The 22,843-nt window shown below is 33.5% G+C and overlaps 5 protein-coding genes and 1 non-coding gene across 7 annotated transcripts; 3 read left to right on the top strand and 3 right to left on the bottom strand.

The window, feature by feature from the left end:
- Nucleotides 1–568: 568 nt before the first annotated feature.
- Nucleotides 569–3,186, bottom strand: LOC130811306 (uncharacterized). The gene is made up of 2 exons (XM_057677553.1): nt 2,690–3,186; nt 569–1,018 (listed from the first exon to the last, which is right to left on the bottom strand). The coding sequence occupies exons 1-2, from the start codon at nt 3,015–3,017 to the stop codon at nt 798–800; spliced, it is 549 nt and encodes a 182-aa protein (XP_057533536.1). The 5' UTR covers nt 3,018–3,186; the 3' UTR covers nt 569–797.
- Nucleotides 3,187–3,211: 25 nt separating this feature from the next.
- TRNAV-CAC (transfer RNA valine (anticodon CAC)) lies at nt 3,212–3,285 on the top strand. The gene has a single exon. It is a non-coding gene; the product is annotated as a tRNA-Val (tRNA).
- A 1,921-nt stretch (nt 3,286–5,206) lies between these two features.
- Nucleotides 5,207–7,538, top strand: LOC130811303 (riboflavin biosynthesis protein PYRD, chloroplastic-like). The gene is made up of 3 exons (XM_057677548.1): nt 5,207–5,659; nt 6,420–6,718; nt 6,804–7,538. The coding sequence occupies exons 1-3, from the start codon at nt 5,261–5,263 to the stop codon at nt 7,414–7,416; spliced, it is 1,311 nt and encodes a 436-aa protein (XP_057533531.1). The 5' UTR covers nt 5,207–5,260; the 3' UTR covers nt 7,417–7,538.
- LOC130811304 (voltage-dependent chloride channel 1, chloroplastic) lies at nt 7,501–11,249 on the bottom strand. Its single transcript, XM_057677549.1, has 5 exons — nt 10,350–11,249; nt 8,649–8,816; nt 8,277–8,483; nt 7,907–8,097; nt 7,501–7,807 (listed from the first exon to the last, which is right to left on the bottom strand). Exons 1-5 carry the CDS (start codon nt 11,037–11,039, stop codon nt 7,792–7,794), a joined length of 1,272 nt encoding a protein of 423 aa, XP_057533532.1. The 5' UTR covers nt 11,040–11,249; the 3' UTR covers nt 7,501–7,791.
- Nucleotides 11,250–11,960: 711 nt separating this feature from the next.
- Nucleotides 11,961–15,315, bottom strand: LOC130811302 (uncharacterized). Its single transcript, XM_057677547.1, has 2 exons — nt 15,063–15,315; nt 11,961–12,638 (listed from the first exon to the last, which is right to left on the bottom strand). The coding sequence occupies exons 1-2, from the start codon at nt 15,174–15,176 to the stop codon at nt 12,522–12,524; spliced, it is 231 nt and encodes a 76-aa protein (XP_057533530.1). The 5' UTR covers nt 15,177–15,315; the 3' UTR covers nt 11,961–12,521.
- A 3,812-nt stretch (nt 15,316–19,127) lies between these two features.
- On the top strand, nt 19,128–22,731 carry LOC130811300 (riboflavin biosynthesis protein PYRD, chloroplastic-like). Of its 2 annotated transcripts, none has more exons than XM_057677546.1 (4): nt 19,128–19,439; nt 20,178–20,787; nt 21,548–21,846; nt 21,932–22,731. In XM_057677546.1, exons 2-4 carry the CDS (start codon nt 20,389–20,391, stop codon nt 22,542–22,544), a joined length of 1,311 nt encoding a protein of 436 aa, XP_057533529.1. In that variant the 5' UTR covers nt 19,128–19,439; nt 20,178–20,388; the 3' UTR covers nt 22,545–22,731. The 2 variants fall into 2 exon arrangements, with proteins under 2 accessions (XP_057533529.1, XP_057533528.1); XM_057677545.1 differs by having other exon boundaries at nt 19,128–19,469.
- Nucleotides 22,732–22,843: the final 112 nt, after the last annotated feature.

The following is a 22,843-nucleotide window of genomic DNA, read 5'->3' as shown; positions in this document are numbered from 1 at the left end:
ATATAATTCCCCATCTTAAAGACATTTGGAGGGCCGGAAAAGCAAATTCTAGATATCAGACAAAGAAAATTGTGTTCCAGGAACCAAGAACCTTCGATAGTTATCTGATCCATTTATTTTAAAGGAATCAAATGAAGCAAACGAAATAACAAGATTGTATAAATTTATACGGAGTGAGTGCGAGCTCCTCTATACCCATTTTTTGAACTGATTTTGATGTACTTAGTTGTAAATAAATGTGTCAATCTTATTGCTATTAGCAAAAGAATTAGAAAACAAATGAATGAAAAATGTGTAGATGATATGGAAAATAATTTAAATTTTGGGTGAAATTAGAAGAAATGATGTGAATTAATGTGCATAAATAAGTGGTACGACTGAAAAGGAACGATGTTGTTATGTAACAAATTGTGGGTTATGGTTGGAGTAACATCAAGCCAGAATAAAGTATTTTCTAAAAATAGCTCTCTCCGACAGATCATTCTACTGATCTTAATGGCTTATTCGTTATGAACACTCAAGTACAAAGCTATTAAGTGTAAGCAATGAAAAGCAAAACACAAAAAGATATTGACACTTGAAAAGGGAGAAATTTTTTTTCTTAAAACTCAATTTACAATAGATGACAATAAATAACAGATCGGACTAGCTTGAGACAAATTACAGTGGAGATGCACTTTTTGTTACATCTTTAGTCAGTGAGTTTCTACTGCCTAGGCTCTACCGTCTTAAGATAATTGTACAAAATCAACTTTACTATCTAAAACAATCACCAATTGACAAAACACAAAACTATATCATGTCTTTTTCCTTTTGAATGCAGGATGAATCGTTACTTCTGATGAAACAAGCTTGTCTATTCTAGAAATGCAGTCATTCATCCTCTTTATAACCTTGGGCATGGCAGCTATATTACTAGAAATCTTATCTTTAAGCAGTTGAACTTTATCACAGTTTTGTTGTTCGTCATTATTAGCTTCTACTTCTGCACTGGAATTACCATTGCTAAAAACTGGACCTGAATTACACACAATAGGTTAAAAGCAACTAATGGAGGAAACTAATAGTAAAGAAAGAATACAGAATGGGTAATTTAAAAAAAAATAAAAAAAACAGAAGGTGCTTGCTTGTATTGATGTGGTAAAGCTCATGTATATCACAACCATGTCATTACCTTTTATACCTAATTCGTCGACACACAAATTTTTTACTCTACACTTGAAATTTATGTACCAAAATAAAGATGGCCACGGGTGGATCCCAATCGGTTCCAGGATGGTTCAGACACTAAGAAAGTTCAACCTGCCAAGAACCAAAACAGAACTGGTCAGAAGACAGTTCGAGCAGAACCTGGCTCTGGTTCACGAATCGTGACTGGTGGAACTTGAACCAATCATGATCAAAAACTGGTACCAGCCCGCCTGTATTCTGTCTGGTTTGATTTTGATTCATAGCAGGTTGAACCAGCTTGGTGTTTGAACCGTCCATGACCGGTTAATATACCAAGATAATTTGAAATATGAGTCATATCTAATAGGGTACACCTCAATCACAAAACATCCCAATTGTCGTTCTCCATTTTTGCACCGCACTTCATCCTATGAAGGATCAAAATATGTTTGAAGCATTCACTTGAAACGATCTTTATCTCTTCCAGCATTATAATGTCTATTTATCTTATCTATGCTAAAGTGAAACTTAATGTACTTTATCTTACTCCTACTTAATTTATATACCCTTGTGGTTAAGCACTCGAAGGATCAAACTATGATACTCTAGCAGTGCAAAGTTCAACAAGCAATACTGTATTATGGGACATGGTATTCACATGAACAAGAACATAAATGCCACCATCAAGACAACAACTGGTCTACAATGGTTTCAAAATCCATTAATTTGAAAACCATGTTAAGTGTTTCTAGGTTACTTCAATTCAGCACTGGTTGTCCATCAAGTCATCAACAAGCACAAAAATTTTCCTCGTCTTCAACAGGAGGCCAATCTCATGCCTCAAAATTTATATCTTGTGAAGCCATACTTTCTATATGAACACAGATGATAACATAATCAAGAAATTAAAAGGCAACTTCAACTGCTAGATTCCAAAGGTTGACACATTTGTAGGGTTTCTATGTTCTTTTCTTCAGCAATGGGAAGTTCATCAACAAAGTAAAATTCATACTAAATTACTAATCCGACCATCAGAGTAACGTCGATAGCCAATACATGCTTGGAATGTTAGATTATATAACATAATCTAGGGCTGAACCAAAAGCTATAGCTGATGGTTGAACCCGATCATGTTATGTAATAACTCAACCTTGAAAACTACCACAGGAAATACCTCCAAGCTAATTGTTCCCAAATTATCATTTGTATTCAAAATCCAAAGAGTTCCACCAACAATACAAACTTCTTGTCATCTTCCAATTCAAGAAAGTTTAAAATCGCAACTATATTAACATCATAAAATCAACATCAAACAAAAAATTCAATCATCACAAAATTTATTACCTAATTCACAAATCCCTATTCAATTACAATCAGAAAACAACCGGATTTAGATCATTTTGGACAAGAATTGAAACGAAAATCACAAGCCTCCAAACGACATGTTCCATAACTATCAAACTACGACAAACTTTGAAATTCACAGCAACTCCACTTAAACAAATGGAGGAAAACTTACCAGAGTGGGGACCACTGGAAGTTCCAGGCTCTGCAATGTCGATTTGGTCGAGGAGAGAAAAAGTAGGACGGAGTTCGGAAAGGAGAGAAGAGTAAGAAGATTTGAGTTGATTCGGCAAAGTAGATCTGTATTCTTCTACTTTCTTCGCCATTTTCTTAACTTCTTCTTCAAGCTTCTGTATTTCATCTTCTCCTACTTCTTCTTCATCTTCGTCCCCTTCTTCTTCACTTGCGTTTCCGATGGCATCCGAAGGTTCTGCAATTGGATGAGTTGGCTCGAGTGAGACAGTGGAATGAGTTGACTCACCAATTCTCAGCTTATTCTTCATGCTGAGTCAGTTTGAATCAGTGAGTTTCACTCTTTCTTTCGCACTCACTCACTCAGGCACTTTCTCTCTCTACTGTAATTCAATTTGAAATTGAATTTTGGGGATTTTGAAACATTTGCAACAAGATTTAGGTTTTGATTTGAAAATTTCAGGATAAGCGCCAGCGCTTGTTTCTCAATTTACATGTCAACTTGGTCTGGGTGGTGTAGTTGGTTATCACGCTAGTCTCACACACTAGAGGTCCCCGGTTCGAACCCGGGCTCAGACAATTGTTTTCCATCTAGCATAGTCAATTTCTTTTTTTTTTTATTTTTATTTTTTTTTAAATGAGTGAAGTCAAATTATTTGTGAGCCTAACGAATGTCCAATTCTCCATTACATAAAAAGATAAAATGCATTTTTTTTTAAAGGGTATTGTCGATTTTCTACTAAAAGTAGTTTTCGCATTTAGTTGTGATACTATCTGATAAAAAGATCTCTCAAATTGAAATTAAAAATCCTATATCTAATGCTTTGTAAAATTATATATTTTTAGTTGCTTTTAGAAAAATTATACATTTTTATTTTATTTGTGTATAAAACATTATGAAATTTATGACATGTTGTACACAATACATCACGACTATAATTTTCTATATTTATAAAAATAAAATAATCAATTAAAATGATTTTTTTCCTTCCATTATGAATCACTTTTTTTATTGAAATATTTTATTGTATGCTAACTCAAAAAGTAAAGCTATCTACACCAAAATAATCACATATCCGATAAATAAAAAGTTCAGCTCATTATCTCGAAATATGTAGCTTCTCTCAATTTAACTTATTGCTTAAATATAAAGGGTTAAAGTAACCTTTAATCCAATATTTAAGTATATGTTGTTTAGTATTTCATGATCAATTAAACACACATTTATGCATTGAAATTAATTGCCTAATTTATTAAATACTAATATTAAATTAATTGCCTTATTCGTTAATGATTAACTGATCATTGCAAATGCTCTCAGCCTCGCAAGGTGCTCCTACAATTGATTAATCTATCCATCCTTCCCAAAAGTAGACAAAAAAAAAAAAAAAAAAAAAAAAAAAAAAAAAAACAACGTTATTCTTGACTATCCTTTTTATTCTCAATGATAATCCAGTCCATCCTCTCTATAACCACCCCGAACATTACAATCATATCTTAGACCCTTAAAAAGGCTATTTGGTTAACAGTATTAATCGGTGTTAATGTGAATAATTTGTATGTGTATCATGTTATTCACATAGTAATGAAAATTTAATTGTAAACATGTTTTTTTCTTTCGCAATTTTCCATTACAATTTGATTCATTCTAATACCACATGTATAAATGGTAATACATTAGAATGTAATATTGCAAAGAAAATAAGATTGTTGCGAGAGAATAAACATAATCATTAAGTTTATCAAGAAATAATCCTACTAAAATTACACAAACTTTCCATTAACATTCCACAATTTAGTACCAATTACTATACGGGACGCAAAATGTACTTGCATGATTGCATGCATCACGCAACACATGAATATCATTTTGTTATTTCTCATTGCTATTTATTCTCCCATACATCTCTCATTCATTCACATCATATTGTTTAACATTATTATTATCATACCTACTTGCCTAGTGTGTCCTGCTCATACAAAATTATGATCAGAGTCTGCGGAGGGAAGAATGATGGCAACTCATACCCATAGAGGAGAGTGCGGTCAAAGAGTCCCCGGCTCGAGAAAAGTCTTTAAAGACAGAGAAACCTGCAACTTACACATAGAATAAATAGAATACGTATAAATAACTAAAAATAAAGATACACGTAAAGAGCGATTATTAAAGATAATAAACAATAACAAACAATGAATAAAAAGAACGGGTTTACTAATCACTATCAATGAACATGAATATTGATATTTCTACACTACTAGCTAATAATCACTATCAAAACAAACATGAATATTTAATTAATTTATCAAACAACATGATTCATGGCTCTCCTTTTTAATTCCCAATGATTCTTCGATCCATCCTCGTCGTAACCAGTCCACCCCAAGCATATAAATGACATCTAAACCCTCAAAAGTACTTGTATAGCTACAAATAACTACTATCATTTGTTCTTTCTTGTTGCTATTTATTCTCCCATATATCTCTCATTCGTTCCCATCACATTGTTTTCCGATTATTGATATTTCTACACTACTAATCACTATCAAAACAAATATGAATTTTCTCACAATTATAAATCCAAATCTCAAAATCAATCCTTCAGTTTCCATTTTTGGAGCTGTTTCTGGGTCTTGTAGTGTGCCTAAATGGGTGTCTAATTCAAATAAAAAGTTGGGTAATGTGGGGAAACTTGGGTTTGATTCAAGATTCAATCTTGGGTATAAAAATGTAGAGAGTTTCAGAAATGGTAGGGGTTTGGTTGAAGTGATGTGTAGAAGGGCAGAAATTGAAAATGGAGAAGAAGATGCATTTTATATGAGGAAATGTGTGGAATTGGCGAAACAGGCTATTGGATATACTAGTCCTAATCCTATGGTGGGAAGCATTATTGTAAAACATGGTAAGATTGTTGGCCAAGGATTTCATCCTAAGGCTGGACAGCCTCATGCTGAGGTAATTGCTAGTATATATCACTACTAATTGATTGAATTTGCTTAATCTTGCTCACTTTTATGTGTTCATTTGTTCTGACAAATGTTTAAATAAGTGTAATGTATTTTATCTTTATTAAAAGTATAATGCTTTTTTTATAAGATATATGCTACTTATTTGAATGTTAAAATTGGATAAAATGTTGAATGAATTGATTTTTCTTACCCTTTGGTGATCAAATAGACCCCATTAGAGTCGATTGTTAGAGGTGGAAATTGTGTTTCTGTGAAAGACATTGTTCACCCATACACGTAACGAAATTCAATTCAAGAAATGGACACCAAAAACGAGAAGTGTTAATTTAATATTTCGAAAGCCCAAGAAATGAAATTTGATCCGATAGAAGCTAAGATAGGGTCATATGTTGTCCAAATATATTTGATCTTAAGTAGGAAATACAACCAAAAATTAATCTTAAAGCAAAAGTCTTGTATCACAAAAGTAGAATATAATATAAAGATAACAATAAAAAGAAAAAGAAGACGAGCTTTCAAAGCTTGATGCAAACGAGAAGTGAGAAACATTAATTTAGTGATTCGAATCGCGTTTTTTACAATTTTGGTGCAAATGTTCCGAACCGTGGTATGGGCCATAGTTTTGCGTTTCGCGCTTCAATGGTTCACCTCGTAATATTTGGGGACTTGGGTTTGAAAATGTTGTTGCCTTTCAAGTTGTGTGTAGTTCCTACTGATGATCTAAACCGTAAAGGTTATTTTGTAAGGTCTTTGCTTTGAGAGAAGCCGGAGATCAGGCTGAGAATGCAACTGCCTATGTGACTTTGGAACCTTGCAATCATTATGGAAGAACACCTCCGTGTTCTGAGGCTTTGATCAAAGCCAAAGTGAAGAAAGTTGTGGTCGGCATGGTGGATCCCAACCCAATTGTTTGTTCGCGAGGAATTAATAAACTACAAGAAGCAGGCATAGAAGTTGTTGTTGGTGTTGAGGAGGATCTGTGCAAGAAGCTCAATGAAGCATTCATCCACAAAATGCTTTCTGGAAAGCCTTTTGTGACTCTTAGGTATAAATCTTACTCTTCTAGAGTTGTGCATGATTACTGGTAATGGTCCTGATTACTATAATTAGAATACTTGCATCATTTGCAGGTATTCCATCTCTGTAAACGGTGTGGTTTTAGATCAAGTAGGTGAAAAGGTTACAGAATGTGGAGGATATTTTTCAAAATTGCTGCAAGAGTATGATGCGGTGATACACACAAGCGCCAGCTCCACAATGGCGCAAGAATTGTCATCTCTCCGGTCACAAGAACCTAATGCTCGCCAACCTCGCCACATTTTATTAGCTACAAATCAGGATTTTCTCAACAACCTAGTTGCAGAATCAGATTGTAATGCCACTGTATTTGCAAACAAAGAAGTAAGTGTAGGACCGGAATTGTCTCAAAAAGGGATTGAAGTAGTGGTTATGGATCACATAAGCCTGGATGCTATTCTAGAGTATTTGAGTAAGCAGGAAATGACTAATGTATTGGTGGATTTGAGAGGAAAGCTTAGTGATTTGGAAGAGATTCTGGAAGAAGCATTACAGACAAATTCAATGCAGAAGGTTGTAGTGGAGGTACTGCCTATTTGGGCAGGGACTGAACCTGAAGACAGTCTTTCTTCCTCGATGATGATGAACCATACCCATAGTCAAAGGTTGAAGAATTTATCAACGAGGATTGCTGGTGATAGCATCCTTCTTGAAGGGTATTTTTAATTTTTCTTATAATACTTCTGTTTGTAACTGAATGTACAATTCACTCCAGAAAAAACTTGAATAATTCTGCAAGAGTCATTGTAATTTAGCGAGAATCACGAGTGTATTTAATATAATTTACACAGTCCGAACTCAACTGAATCCAAGATGCAAAATTTTTACAGAGGTAGATGATTGTATTTCGGTATATACAGAGGTCTGCATTTCATTATCTTATATACATGAAATATCTGGAAACATGAACTTCAATTTTCAGTCAAACCCTCAATCAGCCGTGACTAGATTTTCTGCTTTTGTCTTCTGAGCATTTTTAGGTTCCTTAATTTTCACCTCTTTGCTATTTAGTTTTGCTGTAGCTAATGTCTTTCAGGCTTTTCAACACTTCAATTGGCTGTTCCATTATGATTGTAATTATAGTCCAAAGAACTTTTACAAATGTATATAAATGAGTGTTAGCATAGGTAAGTTGGGAACGAGGACAAAAATTCACCGAATCTTTTCTGCACTTGAGGTTGGCCAGCCATTCGATGGGTGCTCGTGGTGATACTTCTTCCTTTTAGCAGCCACCTTCCCTTGAATTGTCTTCTGGGTTGCAATTGCTTCCTGAATGTTGGTGCAAAGCACCTTGCACATTTCATCTAGTGCAAGCATAGGGAAGGGCTCTTCTATAAGTACACCCACCTACAGGAGTTCAGAACAACATATGCTAATCTCATGAAAATACACAGATCAACAGTTAGAAAATAGATACCAGGAATAAAAGGCGCTTTAACAATGATGTTAAACACAACATAAGGTTCAAGAAAGAGCACCATAACTAGAAGAAAAAAGCTTGTTCTCAAAGGGGCGAGAGAGAATACCTCCTCAATGCAGAACAAGGATGCTGCACTTATAAATGTTGCAGGTACCACAATCCAGCGGCATTCATCCCATAGAATGACAGGTAATGTGAGATGCCATAGAACCAGGAGCCTTGAGGTCAGCCGAGTATATGCTACAGGAATGGGTGTTCCCATTATTTGCTCACAAATACCAATTCCTTCATGGAAACGAGACAACTTTGAATCCTGCACAATAGCCAGTGCTTATTCATTGTAGCACATAAAATTTTACCAATTTTATTATCACTAAGTAAAATGGATCAAGAAACTACCGAATAGCACGCAAAAAAGGGGGCAAAAAAAGAAAGCACCACAGCAATCAAAGCATAAACAATTTGGGAGAAAGTTTACCAATATGTTCCGTTTTGGCTCCTCTACATTTAACAACTGGATGCTCTGAGATATAAATTGTATCATGCAATGAGGCCGGTGCTTTGAATTCAGAACAACACTTAGATCATCTTCTTCAAGGACATTTTGCAGGTCTCGCCTAACATCGGAGTCATAAAGCAAATGACACTGCAGAATCATAATGCACCAAATCAAGCCACAGAAACCACTAAGCATACCAGAAAATCTCGTCATGAAGTTATAAGTAACGTCACAGTAAGTTTTGACAAAACCCATATCCCTACACTAGCCGCAATGTGATTGTCTTGACGAGCATCTCCACCTATTGGCGTCAAATGTTCTTACTGGCTAAGAAATTTATAAAACAATTATTGTCATCGGTAGGCGTTAACTTTGCCATGACACATCCTTGGTAATGCGAGTTGGGAAAAAGTTTGTTAGCCAAAAAAGGTCGTCTTGGCTTAAAGAGGCAGGAAGCATGGAACTTAGACAGGCATATTGGCTCTTTATAAGAGTCTTTAAGTCAAGTGCGTTCATGTTGTGTATATGAAGAGTGACAGATGGTGCCATTTCATTACCCCCTGCACCTGCGGGGTTCTTAAGAATGTCTTCAGAGTTGGAGATAAAATCAAGAATTGGAATCGTTCCCTCCTATTCTATTCAAACAGTTTATAAAAACTTTATGAACAGACTTACTGTCACGTGATTCACTAATCTCTTTGTAAATGGCGAAGCAAAAAAAGCGAATTATGGTTGTTTTTGGGCTATTTTGGGGTCATTTTGAGCAAATCACGAAGCCAAAAAAACGAATTAACCAGCGAATCATGTTAGACTAAACAGGCTCTCTATGGAAAATATAGCAAGGAGCATCCCCAAAACTAGAAGGAAGCTGGCCTTTGCTACTATTTGTAGCTTAGTTTACATGAGCCAAATGGAAGGCTAGTGTCACTACAACTGCTTATACTATTAGAACTACTAAGAAGGTCTGTGATAGGGCTTTGTTTTAATATCCAAGGGAAGAAGTCTCCTAATGACCGAAACTAGCTTAAGCAGCTTGTTTCCTTAGCTCAAGGAGGTTTTGTGTTTCTTGTTGTTTGTGAGGTGTAGCCTTGTTTTTTTGGTGTTATTGGTTTAATGAAATGTTCTTCATCTCAAAAAAAAAAAAAAAAAAAAAAAACATGTATAATGTAAGTTGATCATTTTAAGATTGCATCACTTCCATCTAAAATCCAACTCTTCCAAACATCATATTTTAGCAACTTCTATTCCCAAATGATATACCATTACTTAGCATTCTTACAAAGAACAAAAAAGCTAAAAAAGGATGTTAATCTTCGTGATACTAAAGCCTCACACAAGTTCTCATTTTCATCCAGGAAAAATCACTTCCTAACCAATAAAAGCCACAACAAATGCAAATTTCAAGCTTGCTTGAACCTCTAAATCATGACTAACAAAAGCTCATAATAGACAGGGAGAATCTAAACCCGAGCTTGCCTAGGCAATGGCCCGGGTAATTGATTAATTTTTTTTAATTATTGAATTATACAACATATAATACGGAAGAATAGTAACCAAACTGGTTTAACAAAGAAGTAGAGGTGAGTTTTCGGTTTATTCTATACTAGTATTCAGGACTCGCCCATGAATTAATAGATTTGATCATAATAACAATGCTCAAAAGACAGTAAATGAACTAACCTTGAGAGCAATAGGAAAAGCCATAATGTACTGCAAAAGACACCTTTTAATCACCTCATCATTCAAGTCATCTACACAAGTAATCACCTCCCTAGCAAAATCACTAGTCCCATAAATGATCTTAGTCCAAGCTTGCTTCCCTTCCATGAACCTCGAATACGAGGCCTCCGTCCTAAACACTAGCAAAAGCGCCAAGGCGGGCGCCGTAAGCTGATATGGCAAGGAAGAGGCCCTCAACACAGGGAAAAATTCAGGCAACAAATCAAAGTACAGTGCAGTATTATACACAGAAACCATAACAGCTATTGAAGTGAAAAAGAGCACAGGAGGAACAAGAGATACAACAACCCTTGAAGAAAGTGAAGATACTAGATGTCTAACATGTCTAAGAGAACTTCTATGTTCAGCCCATTTTTCATGATTATACAAAACCCTTTTCTTTCTCATACCCTTTTCTTGAACTTCATCAGCCCAATCAGGTAAATCTTTCAAAATTGAGATTAAATTAAGGGTCTTTTTGGGGTTCTGATTATTTGGGGAGTGTAAAGATTTGATCTTTAGATGAAATTTGGAGGTGGGTTTTGAAGGTTGAGGTAAAGGGTACAGTTTAAAAATAATTTTGGGGGTAAAATTGGAAGAAAGAGGTGGTTTTGAAGGAGGGTTTAAGGTTGAAGATGATGAATTTGACATTTTGGGATTTTTAGGGTTTATGGATTGAAGGGATTGGGAATTAGAGATGAGTAATAGGTGGAAGGAGAAAAATGGAGTTTTGGGGTTTGCACTTTACAGTGAAGAGAAAAAGATGGAATATACTAGTACTACCAAGTAGTGAAGGGGAATGTGTATAGTTGGAAACCGTTGATTCCTTGCGGATTTTTATTGGGCATTACTTAAAAAAGACAGAAACCCTTGTGCAATATCGAAAAGCCGATTAGAATGACTATTCATTCATACATTCATTGAATCATTTTTGAGTCATACTCCACGAGATGGCTTTTATTGACTTTGAAGATGACATTTTCTAAGAAACATACATGTTTTGCATCCTTAAAGAATGCATATGTGGAGAAGCTAATTGAAAAGGTAATCAATACAATTTGTTAGATTGAAGGTGTCTCGAGATGCTTGTTTCAAGAGTTGATGCATTGGTATTCAATTTAACCGACTTCGACAAATTGACACATTTTATATACGCTCAATATTGTACTTTTTTAAAAACGTTGTCATTACTCATCAATATCAAAAAATGTCGGTAAAAATTATCTAACCAATGGTTAGAAACTACCTATATTATCACACTTTTTCTTAAAAAAGTACTCCATTTCATTAAAATATTTTGTTAAAAATTACAAAAAACTATCATTCGTAAGATTACTAGTCTCGTATAATAGTATCCTCTGTTTATTTAATAGCGACACTTTCTCTAAAAAACTCTCACATAAAAAAAAGTCTAGCTATTAAAAAAGCTGAAGTATTATAATTTGCTAGTGTTATTGGTTGACACAACATGTTTTTTATTTATTGCGATGTAGCAAATGACACATTATGAGATTTTGTACAATTTTGTGTTTTTCACAAACTTGGTAGTTGGTAATATCCTTATTCAAAGTACATTTTAAAACACACACTAGTACATGCCTCATCTTCCAAGGAAAAGATCATTATTCACAACTGAAGTATAGAAGTATTAATTAATGAAATATAGAAAGCAACAATTCCGAGCATATTTAGTTCAAATTTGCTATACAACATCCAAATAACTCTCATTTCGATTAGGGTAATGTAGCAAATTCAAAAATTTAGATAAGTATATCCAAAGGAGTTCAAAATAACTCCAAGCTCACGATTTAATGCCAAGGTATGTGCATCAAGCTTGCTATTTATCACTGTCAAAGCACTTCACAAAAAGTTAATAGAGGTCTACATGAGATTTTATGGAATTGTTTTGTTGAGTGGCTGCTTGCTGCTTAGTTCCGAATTTGCAGGGTTTTACGTTTTGTCGAATCTAAGTAAGCAACTTTACTAGTAAAGACGAGAAACAGGGTGTTTTTACCGCTACATTAGAATAGACATTGGTTTTTACTTTGAACTGCTCGAGTCTGTACAATTAAAGGACACACATTAAAGCTATCCTAATTCTTAAAACTAAAAAGTTTGAACAGACATCGGTTTTTACTTTGTACTGCTCGTGTCTGTCTTCTCAGTTTTATTACTATCTTCCTGTGCTTTTCTGTTCCCAAATATGAAGTCCTTTGCTGAGCGTTCTGCAGATAGTATCGTGTTCTTGATCTGCAACATAATGATTAACATTAACTGAGCACAAAAACAATGAGCCTAGAAGGGACATGTTGATTATATACTTGAAAGAAGTGAATAGCAATATAGAAGATGCACAGGGCAATACTAATTTCTAACATATCAGCCATTATAATTTTTTTTGTAATACAGTATGCATTAGCTATTAGGTTCTAAAAGGTTTATTATAAGCTTTAGATTAAATATATATTGTCAAAAACTTGCATTACTATGATAAATGGATATTTTTCAAGTTAAACAATTCCTGTTGCAATGTCCTCGAAACAAGTCCTAACATTGCGAGGTGCCTGATTGCGACGACATCTGTGATTTTTTTTAATGGTCCAACTCTACTACACATCATACATGCTTTGCAACATGAGCAACAATGAAACACTGGATGCCATCAACTAAGAGTTCCTCAATGCATTTTTTTGTAAGGTGTACGAACACAAAAAAAAAATTGATTCTACAATAAAAGTTCTTACGGCCAATTTGGTTTTTGATACTAAATGGTGGTAATAGAAATGATTTATAGTGTAAATTTTCATAAACTTACCATTCCATTCCCATGGTAATGAAACTTCCATCATAAAAAAAATTGTTCACAGTTTTTCAATCCTACCTAATACAAAATCCTTGAGGTCCCACTAAATTTTGGATCTTACACTTGGAAGAAGGATGTTGGCCAACTTAGCAAAGATAATTTATAAACAGATGCAATTGGTCAAGAACAAGGTTCTATAGACACCATACAATCAACTGATAAGTCTTTTGAGCAAGAAACAACAAAAACGAAAACAAAGAGTTTTAAATTCAAACATCGCACTTTGTAGGTAAATTTTGTTTTGTGGATTATTGACAAGTGTGCCTGCGATAATATTTGTTTTAAATTGAAATGTTTGAGTTATAAGAGTTAGAAGGTAAGCACCATAGTATTTGAAAATAAAGATTGGATTTTTTGGTGTGGTAAAATTGAGCAATGGTTGTTAATTAAAGATGTGTGGTTCGTTCTAGGGATTCAAATTTAACTCATATCTAAATATAAGTTAGCAAGAGATATGAATACTAATGTGTATTTTACTAATAATATTTGCTGTATTCATGGGCCTCTGATGAAGCCTTCGCTTCATGCTAGGGTTAATCAAGGTTTGTTCTATGTGCAGGAAATCTAGAATCGAGGAAATTTGACTGATGGTTTTTGCAGTTTGCAGCAACCTATAAATAAAGAGTGCATTACACGTTGTTGTGCATAAACCGAAGATCACGTTTGTAGTCCATGCATGTCAGACCTCAAGCAAGTCCGCTCGTGTTCTTGAAACCATAGTTTTGATTCTGTAGTGTAACTATACCAGAGTTAAGACTAAGTTTATGGTCCTATCCCTTCATTACAAATAGTTTCATCTCTCATCCCTTCCATCTATCCCTCTCTTACACCAATTTCCTTGCTCACCAACAACCATACTACACGTTTCAAAACACAAGCCCACAATCATAGTTGTCCTTCTCTATATGAACTTCTATCTCTATACATCACTCTATCTCTCTATCTTTGGCTACCATAAGCCCAATTCACAAACCCGAATTCCTCTAAACTCTTACCTATACACAAATCTCACATTGAATACACCAAAGGTTCAATCTTTGATCCTTTCCACATGCCAAACACATCTAAACCCACCCCAACCCCTTAAAACCCGGACATCAAAACTGATGTTCTCAAAGATCCTACCTTTGCTCTTTTTCTTCGTCAAGTCCTTCCCAAACCATTTATCTATCTGCCCTTAATTAAGTTGAAACCATCCCCATTTCCATCTAAAACCCTTATGTGTAAAATTTTCCAACCACTCTTCCCAACCTGAATCCTACACGGATTCAGTTTCAACTGTAAATGCATAGTTCACCCGTTTGGGCACGCGGTTCGCTATCATATTATGAGTTTATTAGAAAGTTAAATAGTGGGTTAGTTAATAAGATTCTTTGTATAGCTTAAGTAGAGGATCATCTTTATTATTTTGTATTCATTGAATTGTATTACAATGAAATTTAATGAAAGCTTTGGCTAATTGCAAATCAACACTCCATGTTATGAATTATGATCAACTTCCTTGACAAACTCAGGTGCATTATAACATTAACACGCACTCTAATAAATTAGAAAAAAATTGGAAGCATATTGATTGAATCATATTACAAAGACCAAACCCAAAAGATTAAACATTTATTTAAGAAAATCCATCAAACCTACCCAAATCATACAAGAAATCAAGTAATTAAAGCATCTAATAATAATATTAGCAGTAAAGATCAAAACTTTCGATCTGGGTATCAACAATTTCACACTTTTTTATGGCTTCAAACAGGAAAAATACAAGTATATGGAGTAGGAATGAATCTGAAAAAAGAAGAAAAACTTACGGGGTCGAGAATATTGGGTTGAGGACCATAATCAGCAGTTAAGAGAAAGTAAGCAGCAACAACAGTTCCAACCATGGTTGTTCGTCTTATTAATTTGTCCGTGTTTGGATTCATCTTCTTCCTTCTCTTCTCTTTCAGACAATGTGGAAACTGGAAACGGGTGTCCAATTCTTATAGAAATACTAAAAATTTTTTCCTTATAAATATTAATAATAATAATGAAGTACCAAGTCACTAAAAGTTTCAGTCTTAATATTAATATTTAATACACAAGAACTAGGTTACATATATTTGCTTTCTCCTTTCGTTCTATTGAAGTGTACTCACAACATCAGTAATTTGTTAATCTATAGTTTGTTAATTAGTTTTTGGTTTGTTAGACATTTGTTGTTCACTTAGGTTGTTATATTTTCTTTTTGGTTAATAGCTATAGTATTTTAGGACAGTTATTTATTTTTTGTTCAACTCTATAAATAGAGTTCTTCATTTCAGATTGTAAGAACATAGAAATAATAATACTCCTTTCTTTTATCCTTTGTGCATTTGCTTATTTTTCACAGTCTTTAAAGACTGTTTTCTACATGTTTTAATTTCCCAACAAATATGTAAATCTACGTTTTTTTTAATTCTTTGAGCTTTTATTAATACTTTGTTCGTTGGGCATGTTAAAATTATCTTAAATAATTCATTTTCATCATCTCCTCGATATCTATGACTCTTAGTCTTTCTTATACTCTTCACATTTACGGTATTTGTTCATCCATCTAAGCATTCGTAGTTTCATCACTCTCATCTTTTTTTGCAAAGAACATGTCTAAAAGTCCAACATTTTTATCTATATAGTAATATTGGTTAATGATTGTCCGATAAAACTTTGTCTTTAACTCCACAATTAAACATATGAGTCGCATATTAATGGACAACCCTACTACTCTCTAAATATAGAACAAAGGTATTTGAAGAATTCATTTATGTATCAGTCCTTATCATTTTACCTATTAAAAATGACACGAAAATTAAAAAGTTGGGAAGAATATAGAGTAAGCTACTTAATAATTTTCAATAAAAGCCCATTATGATGATGAACAATATTTAACTCATGGTTGGCTGCATATAAAGGACTCCACACTAGCTTGAGATATGGTAGCTCATGAGTCATGACCAAGCAATCACCACAAATAGGGATTGCAACATATGCTCCTCACTCCTTAGTTCTCTCATGAACAAACACATGATAATCACTTGCTTTTTGATTGTAAATTCAGTAGTTTACTAATTTTGTTTGGTTTTTTAATTGGCTAGCTTGTGTGTAGTTCATTTTTTTGTTTTGGCTAAAATGTAACCATTATTTATTTTTTATTGTTGCTTTGTGTTTGGTTGATGATAAATTCTTTTCATTTTCCAAAAACATACTAAAGCGTGTTTTTTTAAAAATATATTTGACTTAATTATATGCGTATATATTTATGTATACATAGTTATACATAAGGTGAATATTAAATAGTGTATAGTTAGTTATTAAAAACCAATTTATGGATGAAGAAGCTTATGACAATTAGCAATTTTATATAGATTATAATGGAATCAATTGTGACTATTTAAAAGCATCATTTGCGAATAGTTAGGATTGATCTCCATCACGATCAATCAAAATGGGATTATTGGGAGTTTGACTATTCTCAAAAAAATTTCTGAATCTTTCCAACGCATAAATATAAGATACTGCAACTTCACCTTTCAATTATTGAAACAGTTATAAAAAAGTCTTTGTAAAAAATTACTATTTTAATAGTAAAAAGAGTTTGTCTTTTTAAGAGTAAATTTTACTACGGTTATTTTAGATATTAGATTTATTATTTTTGGGACAAAATAAATTATACGAAGAAAAAAAATATAGGTATATAATACACTTCATACTTGATAAATATGTGTAGGAAGCCATCACTCCTAATTTAGCCACCTAAACCTATGACCATGTAATATTCATGAGTCATCTTAAGCAATATCCTTAAGTGAATCTGTATAAAGTTTACAAAGAATACGCATCTCCTTCTTCTACCATCTCAAGTTGCTGGAAAAACAAAAACTATAGAATCTCGTCATATTAGAAATCCCGAATAGCTAGGGTTTGAAGAAATTCAATCTACACTTCTTGAATAATCTGATTTCTTGAGCAAGTGGAAGCTAATTGGGATTGTTTTGAAAATTAGAGAATTCTGAAATTGAAGAAATCAAGTAAAACCTCATCTCCATCCTCTTTTGGTAATAGTAAGTTCATATTCATCTTCCTCTTTTTATGTATATGTTGATTTATAGGTTAATAAAACCATTAATTTGACATTTATATGTATAATTGTTAGGTTCTTTTGGTAGAAGTTCTTTTTTTTTGGTTGGATTAGTGAAGTAAATCTTTGATTTTGGGTGGATTACAAAGTGTTGAGAAGAATTTGCTCAAAGGTAACCCACAAACTATTGTATTTAAGTATTAATTGAATGTGTTAAAGTAATTTAGTAATTGTGGATTCAATTTGGGTCTTTGATCCAAATTTAAGTATCAACTTAAATTTAAGATGAGTGTATGAATTCAATTAGTAATTGAGTTGTTTTTGGTGTTGATTAGTATTGGTTGATTGGGTTATTTGGTTTTTAGTATAAAATTTAGTATTTTGGATATTGATAGAAACTGAGCGTTCTGTTATGACCATTTTCGGGTCAGTTGTGATTGTTTCTAGGTTTTAGTGTCCGCATAAGAATTGTAGAGCTCTGAATCATGGTCGCGTAGCCACTTAAATCACCTCTATACGAGTTCGTATGAGAAAGTTATGACCAAAAACTTACATATGTCCTGAAATGATACTAATACGGGTTTTATAACGTGGGATTAGAAGCTATGAAATAAATTGGGTATTCTTTTAATCAAATGTCTAAGTTTGTTTATTAGGTATTTGGGATCAATTTACGGTTATTATTTTTTCTTTATTGATTGATATTGTTGAGTTTCGGTCCTTAATTGATTATTATGGGTGTTGGTACAAGTATTAAATTTGGAAATATAAGTATCAATTGGGTATTTGATTAGTTGATATTATTTGGATAGCATGAAAGTTGGATATTGGGATTTAAGATTGGTGTAAAATTAGTTAAACTCCATTGATAGTAACTCAAGTTCTTATATGTTGATGTTTGATGATGAATTGATTTATATTTTAAGTAATGATTGTTGATTTCAAAGAAAATTAAGTGAATTCTTGTTTTGTTTTATAAAAAAATATTCGACATTGAAAAATGTCCGTTTTTGGGAATTGGCAATGGATATTTATATCCTGATTATTGTGAAATCCTATAGCTTGATAATAGGTAATGGTTATTCGAATTGGTCTCGAGCCCCCGATCCCATTTCGTTCTTGCAAGAACCCTATTTTCGGTGATGTCAATCACCTGTGTTCTTAGGATTTAGATCAAGCCTACTTCTTGACGGTCTATATATTTCCACATTTTTAAGTGTTGTTATTTCGTTGTTTTAATATGAGATTTGAATAAATACGTTTGGTATATAAATTTTTGTTTATTTCGCAAATGAAATCATATGTTTCATTTGTCGTATTGTTTCGCTATTGACTTGTAAAGTAATAGTGTAACACCCCGAGATTTTAATGACGTAATTATTTAATATTTTAATAGTTTTTAAAGATTTTACATGTATATTTAATTATTTCTGAATTAGTTTTAATAAATTTCTTGCATACATGAATTTAAATGTTAATTATATATATATATATATATATATATATTTATATATATATATATATATATATATATATATATATATATATATATATATATATATATATATATATATATATATAAGTTAAAAATATAGTTATGATTTCTTAAATAAAGAGGTTCGAATCAAAATGATTATTTTATTAAAATGTGTGAGCCCACGAAGGTGAGTCTCCTAGTTAAAAATAAATCGAGATGAAAAATAATAAATAAATAAATATAATAATAATAATAATAATAATAATAATAATAGAAATAAGGAGTATAAAACCGTGAAAACTCTAAACACTCAAGAGAGAGCCTTCACTTTCCTTCCTCCCCCTTCTCCTTCTTTCTCCCTTCTTCTCTTCCGCCGCTATTGAGCAGCCGTGCCACTACCACCCTGCTGCACGGCCCCACAGAAACGCCGGCCTCCCTTCTCTTCTCCACGGCAGAAACCAGCAGCCTCCCTTTCCCTCCTCCCTCGCACTGAACAGCCGGCAGCCAACTCACGAGCTACCGTCAGCTGCTGGCCGGTTTTGGGCTCTCTCCAGCCAGTTTTGAATATTGATATATAAATTATTCAAAAAAAGGAAGTCTGTATTAGTTTGCAAGGTGATTGATGAAAGTGAATTCCTATTGCTGGTAATCTTGATTGAATTCTGATATTTATGTTTAATGTTTTGAAGTTGAATTCTGATATTTATGTTTAATGTTTTGAAGTTGAATTCTGATATTTATGTTTAATATTTTAAAGTTAAAATCTTGATGAAAGTCTGATATTTGTTAAAAAAAGTTTTAAACAAAACTGGGTATCCGGTTTAAACCGGATCGGAACCGGATCAGAATTTTAAGTATCCGAAAAATCGGGTCCGGTTTTGAACACCCCTAGTCGACACCACCTGACCACAACAGTTCCACCGTCGTCCGTTTGACATCCGCCTGTCATCTCACCAGCTCTGCTCTTCTCTCTAATCTTCATCATTAATTTGACCATTTCTCTTCTTCCAGGTTTTTTTTTCTTTGCAATTTATTGTCATTTAATCTTATTGCTGAAATTAATCAAATTAATTTGTAGTAATTCATTTTTAAGGTTGGAATGATGCTGAAAAATTTCACAATAATTTTATATTTGCAATTACACAATTAGGGTTGTTAATTTTAGGGTTTTTTTGAATTGGGTATATTTGTTGGCATTAATTGAAATTTGATCTTTTAGGGTTAATCAATAATAATTAACAAAATATTTTCATAACACTAAGTCATCACTAACATTAAATAACATTAATCTGTCTTAAGTTCTTTAATTAATTTATCAAACAATGTGATTCATGGCTCTCCTTTGATTCTCAGTGATTCTTCGATCCATCCTCGTCGTAACCAGTCCACCCCAGGCATTAAAATGACATCTAAACCCTCAAAAGTACTTGTATAGCTACAAATAACTACTATCATTTGTTCTTTCTTATTGCTATTTATTCTCCCATATATCTCTCATTCGTTCCCATCACATTGTTTTCCGATTATTGATATTTCTACACTACTAATCACAATCAAAACAAAGATGAATTTTCTCACAATTATAAACCCAAATCTCAGAATCAATCCTTCAGTTTCCATTTTTGGAGCTGTTTCTGGGTCTTGTAGTGTGCCTAAATGGGTGTCTAATTCAAATAAAAAGTTGGGTAATGTGGGGAAACTTGGGTTTGATTCAAGATTCAATCTTGGGTATAAAAATGTAGAGAGTTTCAGAAATGGTAGGGGTTTGGTTGAAGTGATGTGTAGAAGGGCAGAAATTGAAAATGGAGAAGAAGATGCATTTTATATGAGGAAATGTGTGGAATTGGCGAAACAGGCTATTGGATATACTAGTCCTAATCCTATGGTGGGAAGCATTATTGTAAAACATGGTAAGATTGTTGGCCAAGGATTTCATCCTAAGGCTGGACAGCCTCATGCTGAGGTAATTGCTAGTATATATCACTACTAATTGATTGAATTTGCTTAATCTTGCTCACTTTTATGTGTTCATTTGTTCTGACAAATGTTTAAATAAGTGTAATGTATTTTATCTTTATTAAAAGTATAATGCTTTTTTTATAAGATATATGCTACTTATTTGAATGTTAAAATTGGATAAAATGTTGAATGAATTGATTTTTCTTACCCTTTGGTGATCAAATAGACCCCATTAGAGTCGATTGTTAGAGGTGGAAATTGTGTTTCTGTGAAAGACATTGTTCACCCATACACGTAACGAAATTCAATTCAAGAAATGGACACCAAAAACGAGAAGTGTTAATTTAATATTTCGAAAGCCCAAGAAATGAAATTTGATCCGATAGAAGCTAAGATAGGGTCATATGTTGTCCAAATATATTTGATCTTAAGTAGGAAATACAACCAAAAATTAATCTTAAAGCAAAAGTCTTGTATCACAAAAGTAGAATATAATATAAAGATAACAATAAAAAGAAAAAGAAGACGAGCTTTCAAAGCTTGATGCAAACGAGAAGTGAGAAACATTAATTTAGTGATTCGAATCGCGTTTTTTACAATTTTGGTGCAAATGTTCCGAACCGTGGTATGGGCCATAGTTTTGCGTTTCGCGCTTCAATGGTTCACCTCGTAATATTTGGGGACTTGGGTTTGAAAATGTTGTTGCCTTTCAAGTTGTGTGTAGTTCCTACTGATGATCTAAACCGTAAAGGTTATTTTGTAAGGTCTTTGCTTTGAGAGAAGCCGGAGATCAGGCTGAGAATGCAACTGCCTATGTGACTTTGGAACCTTGCAATCATTATGGAAGAACACCTCCGTGTTCTGAGGCTTTGATCAAAGCCAAAGTGAAGAAAGTTGTGGTCGGCATGGTGGATCCCAACCCAATTGTTTGTTCGCGAGGAATTAATAAACTACAAGAAGCAGGCATAGAAGTTGTTGTTGGTGTTGAGGAGGATCTGTGCAAGAAGCTCAATGAAGCATTCATCCACAAAATGCTTTCTGGAAAGCCTTTTGTGACTCTTAGGTATAAATCTTACTCTTCTAGAGTTGTGCATGATTACTGGTAATGGTCCTGATTACTATAATTAGAATACTTGCATCATTTGCAGGTATTCCATCTCTGTAAACGGTGTGGTTTTAGATCAAGTAGGTGAAAAGGTTACAGAATGTGGAGGATATTTTTCAAAATTGCTGCAAGAGTATGATGCGGTGATACACACAAGCGCCAGCTCCACAATGGCGCAAGAATTGTCATCTCTCCGGTCACAAGAACCTAATGCTCGCCAACCTCGCCACATTTTATTAGCTACAAATCAGGATTTTCTCAACAACCTAGTTGCAGAATCAGATTGTAATGCCACTGTATTTGCAAACAAAGAAGTAAGTGTAGGACCGGAATTGTCTCAAAAAGGGATTGAAGTAGTGGTTATGGATCACATAAGCCTGGATGCTATTCTAGAGTATTTGAGTAAGCAGGAAATGACTAATGTATTGGTGGATTTGAGAGGAAAGCTTAGTGATTTGGAAGAGATTCTGGAAGAAGCATTACAGACAAATTCAATGCAGAAGGTTGTAGTGGAGGTACTGCCTATTTGGGCAGGGACTGAACCTGAAGACAGTCTTTCTTCCTCGATGATGATGAACCATACCCATAGTCAAAGGTTGAAGAATTTATCAACGAGGATTGCTGGTGATAGCATCCTTCTTGAAGGGTATTTTTAATTTTTCTTATAATACTTCTGTTTGTAACTGAATGTACAATTCACTCCAGAAAAAACTTGAATAATTCTGCAAGAGTCATTGTAATTTAGCGAGAATCACGAGTGTATTTAATATAATTTACACAGTCCGAACTCAACTGAATCCAAGATGCAAAATTTTTACAGAGGTAGATGATTGTATTTCGGTATATACAGATGTCTGCATGTCATTATCTTTGCTTTCTCCTTTCGTTCTATTGAAGTGTACTCACAACATCAGTAATTTGTTAGTCTATAGTTTGTTAATTAGTTTTTGGTTTG

The sequence above is a fragment of the Amaranthus tricolor genome, chromosome 4 (genome assembly GCF_026212465.1).
Source record: "Amaranthus tricolor cultivar Red isolate AtriRed21 chromosome 4, ASM2621246v1, whole genome shotgun sequence".
Classification (NCBI taxonomy): Eukaryota; Viridiplantae; Streptophyta; class Magnoliopsida; order Caryophyllales; family Amaranthaceae; genus Amaranthus; species Amaranthus tricolor.
This window is presented reverse-complemented; position numbering and strand designations above follow the sequence as displayed.

Excerpts from the sequence above, each read along its gene's own strand:
- LOC130811300 (XM_057677546.1), top strand. The coding sequence starts at position 20,389 with ATGAATTTTCTCACAATTATAAACCCAAATCTCAGAATCAATCCTTCA. Across the intron at positions 20,788-21,547 it reads CTGGACAGCCTCATGCTGAG|GTCTTTGCTTTGAGAGAAGC; the intron begins GTAATTGCTAGT and ends TTATTTTGTAAG. Across the intron at positions 21,847-21,931 it reads AAGCCTTTTGTGACTCTTAG|GTATTCCATCTCTGTAAACG; the intron begins GTATAAATCTTA and ends CATCATTTGCAG.
- LOC130811306 (XM_057677553.1), bottom strand. The coding sequence starts at position 3,017 with ATGAAGAATAAGCTGAGAATTGGTGAGTCAACTCATTCCACTGTCTCA. Across the intron at positions 1,019-2,689 it reads TTCCAGTGGTCCCCACTCTG|GTCCAGTTTTTAGCAATGGT; the intron begins GTAAGTTTTCCT and ends TGTGTAATTCAG.
- LOC130811303 (XM_057677548.1), top strand. The coding sequence starts at position 5,261 with ATGAATTTTCTCACAATTATAAATCCAAATCTCAAAATCAATCCTTCA. Across the intron at positions 5,660-6,419 it reads CTGGACAGCCTCATGCTGAG|GTCTTTGCTTTGAGAGAAGC; the intron begins GTAATTGCTAGT and ends TTATTTTGTAAG. Across the intron at positions 6,719-6,803 it reads AAGCCTTTTGTGACTCTTAG|GTATTCCATCTCTGTAAACG; the intron begins GTATAAATCTTA and ends CATCATTTGCAG.
- LOC130811304 (XM_057677549.1), bottom strand. The coding sequence starts at position 11,039 with ATGTCAAATTCATCATCTTCAACCTTAAACCCTCCTTCAAAACCACCT. Across the intron at positions 8,817-10,349 it reads CTTTTCCTATTGCTCTCAAG|TGTCATTTGCTTTATGACTC; the intron begins GTTAGTTCATTT and ends ATGATTCTGCAG. Across the intron at positions 8,098-8,276 it reads CCTTGTTCTGCATTGAGGAG|GTGGGTGTACTTATAGAAGA; the intron begins GTATTCTCTCTC and ends GAACTCCTGTAG.
- LOC130811302 (XM_057677547.1), bottom strand. The coding sequence starts at position 15,176 with ATGAATCCAAACACGGACAAATTAATAAGACGAACAACCATGGTTGGA. Across the intron at positions 12,639-15,062 it reads AACCCAATATTCTCGACCCC|ATCAAGAACACGATACTATC; the intron begins GTAAGTTTTTCT and ends ATTATGTTGCAG.